This window comes from Stigmatopora nigra, chromosome 12 (genome assembly GCF_051989575.1).
Source record: "Stigmatopora nigra isolate UIUO_SnigA chromosome 12, RoL_Snig_1.1, whole genome shotgun sequence".
Taxonomy (NCBI): Eukaryota; Metazoa; Chordata; class Actinopteri; order Syngnathiformes; family Syngnathidae; genus Stigmatopora; species Stigmatopora nigra.
This window is the reverse complement of record NC_135519.1, coordinates 10,905,246-10,915,073: the sequence shown is the minus strand read 5'-3', so window position 1 is coordinate 10,915,073 and position 9,828 is coordinate 10,905,246. Positions and strand designations below refer to the sequence as shown.

Here is a 9,828-nt window from a genome sequence, read left to right as displayed (position 1 = left end):
GTGTGCAACCCGAGGCCCGGGAGTTGTATGAGGCTCGCCGAGCCAAATTAAAAAGAACATAACAGGAATGATGAACACAACATCTTTAGATTGGCTGCCATTCACGATGATAGACGTCCAAACTGTTTTGACTGGGAGGGGCGAATGAACGTTTAAATAATTTGGCCATCCGTCGCCGTCAATGGCAGCCAATTTTAGAATTGTACGATAAGTATTCTTATTTTATTTTGTCTGGGGGTGGAGAGTGAATGTTTACAATTTAAACGGGAATTTATCCTAAAATATTTCGAATGGCTACCATGGACAGCGACAGACGCTCAAACCATTTAAACTTTGGTTTGAGCGTCTGTCGCTGTCCATGGTAGCCATTCGAAATATTTTAGGATAAATTCCCGGATTTTATCTTTATTTTGACTGGGAAGGGAGAATGGATTTTAAATATTTTAGACGTTCAACATCGTCAATAGCAGACAGTTTAAATATGTTATGAAAAGTATGCTTATTTTATTTTTTTTATGAGTGTAATGAGAGAATAAAAGTTTAAATTGTTTGGACGTCAATGACAGTGATGGCGTCCCGAGTTGAAAGCTGCTTCAAAACACAAATGCTCAAAATGTATGATAATGCAATAGTATTATCATATTGCAATATGTGATGATCTCATCTCATCTCATTTTATGAACCGCTTTATCCTCACTAGGGTCGCGGGGAGTGCGGCAGGGTTGTACTGCAGCCGATCCCAGCTGACTTTGATTTGAACAAAAATAGCATTTTTTTTTTATATCCAGTCTGTTTTCCATGTCTCCCTCCACCAACACAACTGAATCAAATCATGGGGATCGTTATGAAGCTCCTGCACAGCTTGCTGATTAGTTGATCATTTGATTCAGATGTTGTAGAGGCGGGAGAGATGGAAAACACACTGGATCGAGAGGCTCTCAAGGACTGGATGTGGCCACCTCTGTACTACAACATAATAAATATATTAAGTTTAAACATTGTCATGCCTGTTTTTTTCATGTAAGTCAATAATGTCAATGTGTATTTATTTTACTAAACAAGCATGCAAAAGTACATCAAAATATTTACTGATGGGAATTTTCTTTTTAGATCAGTTGAGGATTTGGCACCTAAAACAAGTATTAAACAGCTGTCGGATTTAATTCAATAAAAATGGTGTGTCCCGGTGTAATTTGATTGCATGATTTTTCATAGCCTTGCCCTTAGAGACTTAAAATGGTCTCATAGAGTGAGAAAAAAGGTTGACATCTGGACACTCCTAGGGTTGAGAGAAAGGGGAGAGAGAGGGGGGGAGAGAGAGGAAAGAGAGAGAGAGAAGGAGAGAATGAGAGAAAGGAGACAAATGGAACCTCCCAGTCAGAGTCCAAGCCTTCCTCCTTCCTTCCAGAGCAGCATCAACTAAATCTTTGTCTCTCACACACACGTGCGTGTGCGCTAAGTGCGTCTGTTTTGAGGATGTTCCTCCAAGGCAACGACACATGCCAACTTTGACTTGTGTGTTGTGCGCGTGTAGAGCTTGTGCTTTTTTTTGAGCGGAAGGCGAAACTCTCGCAGGATGTTTTACTTCCACTGTCCTCCGCAATTAGATGCTGAGTGCTGTCGTTCCAACACATGTAAGTACATTCTAACTCTCTAATATTAAAAAAGAAAGTCTTTTTTTTCTATTCATGTTCTCATTTGACACATTCTTTTGTCTTCCTGTTTTATATATAGAGTTTGTATTGGAAAAGGCAGCAATTGGTGGGGAATTCACTCATGTAAACAAATGTGTATTTTATAGATACCACTAAAGTGTAGTATAGGCCCTTGGAGGAGATATTCTACAAGGACAGATGTTGGTGGGCTTCTTTATCCGCGTCAGACATAAACAATGTCGATATTTTATGGTGCAAATGTAAAGTCAAGAGCTGATATTCTCATGTGGTTGATTTTTTTAATCAAAATGTTTATTTTTTTGTGCAGGAGAATAAAAGGAACATCATTAGATTTTGTACATTTTCACTAATTGTGCACCTAAACTTTTTTTTAGTGAATTCAAGTACTTTTGCCAACCACACCCCAGCTGACTTTGACGATGGTTTCCTGCGGAGAAAACAGCGGAGGAACAGGACCACTTTCACTTTGCAACAGGTAGATATTATTTCACATTAAATTCTTAACTAGAAGATCGCAAATACGCAAATGCTGGCAGTTTTTTAATTTCCCTATCAAAAACTTAAGGTTACTCTTTTTGCTTTGTATAGTTTACATAGTTTAAAATTTCCAAACTCATTTTTAAATGTGTTCATGTAGGTTTTTATGTATTTTAGCTTTATAGTGTGCTTGGACAAGACAATATGTCATTGTCGTTTGCTGCTGTTGCAAAAAATTGCAAAAAAATGACATTTTCAGAAATAATGACAATTACAATTCAGCCCTATTACTAATGGCAATATCATTATAATAATTCCAAACCTAAAGTTGTGCAATCTTACTCAAATCATATCAAAATGGGTGTAACTGAAAAAAATGAGTAATATGTAAAAAAAAAGTATAAATAGTCTCTATGAGCAATTTTATAAATTGCAATAGATAACATAAAAAAAACCTGCATTAAAAAAAACTTCCTTACACATTTTATTAGTAAACAGTGGCAGATACTTGAACAATTCCAAATAATATGCATCATTTTCATGTTTGGATTGCAATAATTATTTGTTCCTGCATGTATTTTATAGTTGAAAAGCATACATATGTATATCTTTTCTCTTTGAAAATTCAATTTAATGATGTATGTGTATGTGTGTGTGTGTGTGTGTACAGCTCGAAGCCTTGGAGGCGGTCTTCGCACAAACTCACTACCCGGATGTGTTCACCCGCGAAGAGCTGGCCATGAAGATCAACTTGACAGAGGCCAGGGTGCAGGTGGGCCTCCATTGCATCACTAGCAACACTTAAATGCAAAGAAAAAGGGCTCTGTGGGTGTGTGTGTGTGTTACACACCATCTCAATAATGTCATTAGACAAAAAACCCTCATCATGCATAATTAACCATTTGCAGTACAATTTGTCAAGTGTGGGTTGATATGACGGCAAAAAAACCTGGTCACCTTAACTGTTGTCGTCTGTCACTTCCTCCTTCTTTTGTGAGTAATCGCATGGGACCTAATGGTCGGGGTCAGCCTATATAGCTCCAGGTCCGATAATGGAATCTCGCGTTTTAAATTGGGAAGCGTCAACAAATTATTCCCCCTAATCCGATTATCGCATTGCTTTTATTCAATCTGTGTGAGCAGGGATATTAAAGTTGCATTATTATTAGAAAATAAATGTAATTTCTGTTGTAGCGTTGTCCGCCACTCCCTCCTTTTCCCCCCTCCCATTTTTGTCGAGTGTCAATAGGCCTCTCCTGCATTAGGCGCACGCTGCAAATGGAGATGAATGGAGCAATTATAGGCCATTGAGAGAGAAAGGGGGTTGCGGCGGGGCGGGCTTGACTTGTAGAAGGAAGGTGCAGGGGTGAGATAAGTCGGCGGGCCGCATTGTTGTCCCGTCTGCATGTTTGCCGGGCCTTGTTGACATCAGACAATAGAGATGTAACCTCCATTCATCGGCACATGATGATTAATGCCCGTTCCAATACACTACTAATCGAATGTGATGTTGTCAAACAATCCCTAAATGGGCAAATAAACGACTTCATGGCCGCCTCTCTCGGGCTGCGCGACTGTCAGTGGGAAGTCATTAAAATATGATAATGAAAAATGGCTCAATTAAATGTATTATAGGCTCTGACCTTCATTCGATTAAGGTAACACTGCGTCTTGTTCTCAAACGTGTATGCGGCAACTTTTGCACCTTAACTGGACACACGACTACTACATGGTGGCGTCAATTATGATATGATGCACTAGGCATCAAGAATACTTTTGTTTTTAACTTGTTACATCAAGAGTTTTGTGCTCAGATTTGTATTCATGGAAGTTGTAGAATAATGAATGGATGTTGTTGAGGTTAACACGTTCATTTTCTAATGGTTGAAAAGACGTGATTTTGGAAGGCAAACATTTGGTGGTATTAATGATTTCTTTCGAAATTTTGTCTCAATATGCCAATTTTTTTTTAGCTATTTGAATTGTACTAGCGTATAATCCATGCGTGTGTTTGTCCATGTAAGTTCTTTTTCACATCCATTTTCCTTTTTTGTGATGCATGTTTTGCTGCAGCGGATACATTTCATTAATCATGTATAAAATGTAATATTCAAAGTAATTTACAACTTACATGATTTTATTTTGCAGACAAACAAATTATCACCACTTGTGATTTACCTCACCAATCTTTGATAAATGATGTATACTACTCCTGTATTTCTTTTACTTTATTTACATTTGATGCACTATGCTTTGCATTATGCTATTTATATATAACACACTCCCATCAAAAAACTACATTATGTCGACTTGATTTACTCGCATAGATTACATTATTTAAAGTATTATACATAGTCTTTCCATCAACTTTCCCTAGACATCTTGAACTAACAGCCCAGTACTAAAAATATAGCAAACCCAGCAAAACTTTTTGGGATTTGTTGACTTTCGGCCAGATTCATTCTGGTACAGCAGGGTTGCTGAATGCGTGGCTCTCGAGCCACATGCGGCCCTTTGCTTCTTATGGTATTTTATATATAGTGTGACTATTTGCCTCAATTCATGACTCTTTCATTAGATTATTTCTTAAAACTCAATCAAATTAATGAAGGCCCATTAAAAACAAATAAATCAATTAATAATTGGATTTTTTTTATCTGTAATCTTTTTTTTAAGGTGTGGCTCTTCGACACTCACAATTAAAATCTTTACACCATATAATTTTTTTAAATTTTTTAAAATTTTTAAACAGGCACTGCATTCCACAGTTTGAGAAAGAATGGGATTTATCACAAAAAGTGCTCCCTCAAAACTTAAGAAATTGAAAGATGTAAATGAAATACTAAGTGGTGTCGTCAGAGAGTCAATTGTTGTTTCTTTTGTCACCGCAGGTTTGGTTTCAAAATCGCAGGGCCAAGTGGAGAAAGACGGAACGAGGCGGCGCCGACTCGGAAGGAGGCAAAGAGCAGCTGAGCGAAGGAGCTCCTCCGGCGCGGAGCATCAACTCTCAGTCGCCCGTGGAGCCCAACCGGAAACACAAAGACCCACTGGACATGCAGCAAAGGTGAGATTGCAACTTCTACACTCATAGCCTAATGTTTCATGTCATTTCATTTTATCTGAGCACAGAACCAATCGAGTTCAACCCCCAATTGGATATATATATATATATATATACAATACAAAACAAGCTTGTGTTATTGAACAAAGAATTGATGGTTAGATTGCATGTGTACTCATATAAAAAAAAGTAAATCTGCACTAAAATATCATTGGGTTACTGTAGACTGTAAAACATATATAAAACTTCTTTACTAGCTCCTTCCTTGTTGACTTATTCATTTAAAGCTGTATGTAGTCTCGTCCTTTCATATGTTCATGAATAATTGAGCAAAATATTAGAAAGGGCTCGCCGTAGTGCAATGCAAATAGCAACTATAATAATGAACGCATCGTGGAATTAAAGCTGTGATAGTATCGATAAAAAAACATGCATCCTTATTTTTATCAAATAATATAGTTTGATAGGAGAACACTTTTAGAATTGAAATGTCCTCAATATAGCATTAACTAAACAAAACTATTATCACTTAAAAGTTATCATGAAATTAAATAAAATTAAGGGAAAAGTACCTAATAGAGATGCAAAAAAAAAATACAAATAAAAAACCCTTGCTACTCTTCAAAGTCACGACCATCTGCTTATCTCAAACTTACAGTTTAAAGATGAATTCCCTTTTGACATTTTTGCCCAATTTTACATATTTGGAAATAGAAATGAGCTCAAATTGGACAGGTGATAATTGTGAATTTTCCATCAAACATTTGTCAATTCTAGCCCAACTATTCGCTATCCAAAAATACTTATTAGTTTCAGTGATTTTTCCAATGGTTTGAGAAATCCAAACAAAAAGCCATTCACTCTTTTCCATCTGTATTTTTGACAGTATGAACAGGACGGTGGGTCCCGGCGCTCCTTTCTTTCCATCGTGTTTACCAGGAACCCTCCTCAACTCTGCCACATATGCTCAGGCCCTCTCTCAGGTGGCCACTTTGAAAGGTAATCCTCGCCCTTACATCGATAATCAGCATTCCTCTTACCCCAACCTACCAAAATGCTGAGGGTATACGTACTCACCTTTTTCAGGTAACGCTTTGTGTTCCTGCTGCGTTTCGGACCCCATGGGCTTGTCCTTCCTGCCACCCTACGGTTGTCAAGGCAACCGCACAGCCAGCGTGGCCGCCCTACGGATGAAGGCCCGGGAGCACTCCGAGGCCGTGCTGCAGTCGGCCAACTTGCTCGGCGCCGCCGCCGCGTCGTCCGGGCACGGGGGCTTGTCTGCGAGGCCCCTGGCTCAGGTAGAAGTGAGCGGAACAAGAGGAGGGGATACCTCCAGCCTCAACCTGACCTCTAAGGTCCTGGGGGGTGCTTCTGACAAGCACCCTCATTGCCCCAACAAGGAAAGTGTGGAGAAGAAGTGAGCATGCGGACACTAAAGGGACACTTAGTGCTCTTCTAAGCACAAATACTGAGCGAGCACGATGTCTAACTATTTATTTTATTATCTCTGGATTATTATTACTGGTTGTGACAAATGTATGAGATCTTTTTGACCACATAAAAGCACACATTTGGATCCATTCTGCCTTTTTTTTGGTGGGATAATAGAGTTCTACATGATTCACGCACAGGATAGAATTTGAATTACGGTGAGATTTTTTGTTGTTGTATTGGCTGGAAATGACAATAGAAAGTAGCGTAAGACAACCATTTGTTACTTTGATTGTTTTTTGTGGTGTAGAATTTCACAAAAATAGGTCAAAAAAGAGGAAAAAATGATTTAGTTTAATATTTTGAATTGTTATTAATATTTGTAAAGATCTTGTTGACCTCACTAAAGTACATATTGGGATTTTTTTTCACTTTTTTGTGGACATATAGAGTTAGTGTCCAATGTTATTCACGTGCAGGATGGAATTTGAATTATAATGTGAAAGTTTATGTCGTATTAGCTGGAAAAGACAATAGAAAATCACAGAAGAGAAAGATTTGTTACTTTTTTTAAATTCTTTTTGGTGTACATACTAATGATGGTAAAAAGTACAGGAATCATTTGATAAAACGCTGCTAAAGTTGAATTTGTCATTTAGAGTTATCTAATAAGATTTGAGTAAGGAATAAATAGTAAGAATAACAATCATTTTTCTCTCTCCTTTACATTTATTTGCATCATTCCATTAATTTCAATAACTTTTAGAATAATCTACATAAGAGTATAGTCTATATATTAAACTTTTAACATACTTTAATGTATTCATTTCTCCTCATTATCTTTACAAGGGTCATTTTTTCATTCATATTTTTATATTTGAATTTCATGTTATTTAAATTACATTGCCTAAATATGAAAAAGATAAATTGGTTGTGCATTTTGCAGTATTTGAAGTCTACATTGATTTACCACTTTCTAGTGTCATTTCCAGGTATGACCTGTTAAAAAACAAAAGTATTTTTTGTCATTGTTGTTGTTGTTGGGGCTTAATTGCACTGTGGATATAACCCCTGTTAAAATCATGGTTTCTTTGTGATAAAAAAAACAACCTGAAACCAATGTATCTGCCTTAAAAACTCTTGCAACACAATACTACAAATTGTCTTGATTAGTAATTGTACTTGTATGTAAAAGATTCTGTTAAGAGGTTTAGTTGTACAGGGTATGTAAAGGTCACATGGATGCTGAGAAAAGACTTTTGACAAGATAAATCTTCTTCTCTTCAAGTGACATCACATAAAAATGACATTTCAAACAGTATGTAGAGTTTTTATGTCAACTCCTTCCTGTTTTACCCTAGATATAATGTGAATATGTCACTTTAATGGGCCTAAGCTTACTTTTTGTGAATGTCGATGCATGTAAAGTGTGACTTAATGGCAGTGCTTTGCTGCGTTTCTTTTCATTTTGTATTTTTTATTTCCATACACCACTCATTGTTGATCTTTTTAGTGAATGTGCACTTTAATATAATATAATATCAAATCAACCATCATGGATGTTTGACTTTTGTTAGCACGACGCTGGTATTAGCGACAGGACAAGCAAATCCAAGCCTGCTGTTGTTTTGACATGTTCTTTAAAACAATTAAACATGTAGTTGCTCATGTTGCTCTCCCAGCAGCCATCTGTTCTTATCCATTATTTAGCAGCACCTCTTTAAAGCCCGGAGAGCATCACGCCAATGTTTATCATTCATTTACTTTGAGGAATCTTGCCTGTTAATAAAACCCATTACATGTGATCAAGTCAGTGTAGTATTCGTTGTCCACTTGAAGAAGATGGCCTCTTATCACTAGCAGAATATAGGTATTAATTATTGTCCTTATTTGATCACTTCCTCCTCATTCAGCCATGCAAAGTCAGCTGACAACACATCCTATCCCTAAGGATTTTCAGGAAATGACTTTTGATAAGTCAATAACACAATTAAGTCAACTGCACACACATTATCGTGAATAATTGATGACAAATTATGTATTACCGTGAAGTAGAGCTTTTAATAATTGATGAAGTGACACCCTGCCGAGACGAGAAGAGGAGATATCATGTCAGAACTATAAAGGCACTTTATACGCACATCATTGCGTGCACAATCTGTGCAAAATACCTATAAAATGAGCCCTGTAATTGGTCATTATTTTCTTCAATTCAAGAGGAATAATGATTAGTTTGACTCAATCTAAAGAACCAGCATAGAATGTCACAAATGAGCATAAATATTATTTTACTTCTGCATATAATTCACTATGTTATTAACTCAAATGTGGCATCAAGTAGAGTGACAAGGTGGCATACAATTGCACCCCAACCCCCAAAAAATGCTCCAATTTGTCTACCAAAATCCAATCCTCTTCTCACAAAAGATGTAGGAAGGCACATAACGTCTTCCTAAAATTGAATACAGTGGAATTGAATCATTACAACCCAAAACAAAGGGTGCTGAAGTTCTAATGACAACGACGATCATTAAGTTCTGTGCATAATTCCCGGCTTTAATATTTCATAAACAAGTCAAGTTGGTGTTGACATTCAGCGGCAGCATGTGGCATCTTTAAAGATTGTACGAGCCGTTGTGTGTTGCATTGTTATATCAAATTAGCTGGAGAGGAGCCAAAAAAGCAGACAAACATGGTGAGAAAAGCAGCTGATAGAAGCGCTCGCGTTGCAGTTAATGGCCTTCTTTTGTTGCGGTAATGAAATGTTTTTTTTTTGCAGACATGTGGTCAAATGTGTTCTGAAACCACAAATATACACACACAAAACGCACCTGAACTTAAACCAGCGTTCACAGAGAATCTACCATTTAGGGCATCGGAACCTGCTCCGAATTAGCATGTCTGCTTTTAACGTATGCAACAGACCTGATCAATAACACAGTCAAATAAGATCATCTCTGAATGGTGATATTCTAAACGTATGAGGATTTGAATGTTGCAGGCACTAATGTGCAGGTGGGCCATGTTCCACTTCCTCCTTCCGTACTCAGCCCACTCAAGGCCTGTCAACATTTAGGATCAATTCCTATTGTCCAACTGGGCCCAGATTTTGAACATTTACAACAGCAGCAAATCCAATGTGCACTTTCAGCTGTGAAGAGGCGCTAATAGTGACATTTTACC

At 37.3% G+C, this 9,828-nt stretch overlaps 1 protein-coding gene across 1 annotated transcript; it reads left to right on the top strand.

Annotated features, from left to right (window-relative positions):
- The first annotated feature begins 1,473 nt into the window (after positions 1-1,473).
- Positions 1,474-7,165, top strand: drgx (dorsal root ganglia homeobox). Its single transcript, XM_077730064.1, has 6 exons — positions 1,474-1,634; positions 2,051-2,151; positions 2,824-2,925; positions 5,045-5,217; positions 6,101-6,213; positions 6,301-7,165. Exons 1-6 carry the CDS (start codon positions 1,577-1,579, stop codon positions 6,633-6,635), a joined length of 882 nt encoding a protein of 293 aa, XP_077586190.1. The 5' UTR covers positions 1,474-1,576; the 3' UTR covers positions 6,636-7,165.
- Positions 7,166-9,828: the final 2,663 nt, after the last annotated feature.

Excerpts from the sequence above, each read along its gene's own strand:
- drgx (XM_077730064.1), top strand. The coding sequence starts at position 1,577 with ATGTTTTACTTCCACTGTCCTCCGCAATTAGATGCTGAGTGCTGTCGT. Across the intron at positions 1,635-2,050 it reads GTGCTGTCGTTCCAACACAT|TGAATTCAAGTACTTTTGCC; the intron begins GTAAGTACATTC and ends ACTTTTTTTTAG. Across the intron at positions 2,152-2,823 it reads CCACTTTCACTTTGCAACAG|CTCGAAGCCTTGGAGGCGGT; the intron begins GTAGATATTATT and ends GTGTGTGTACAG.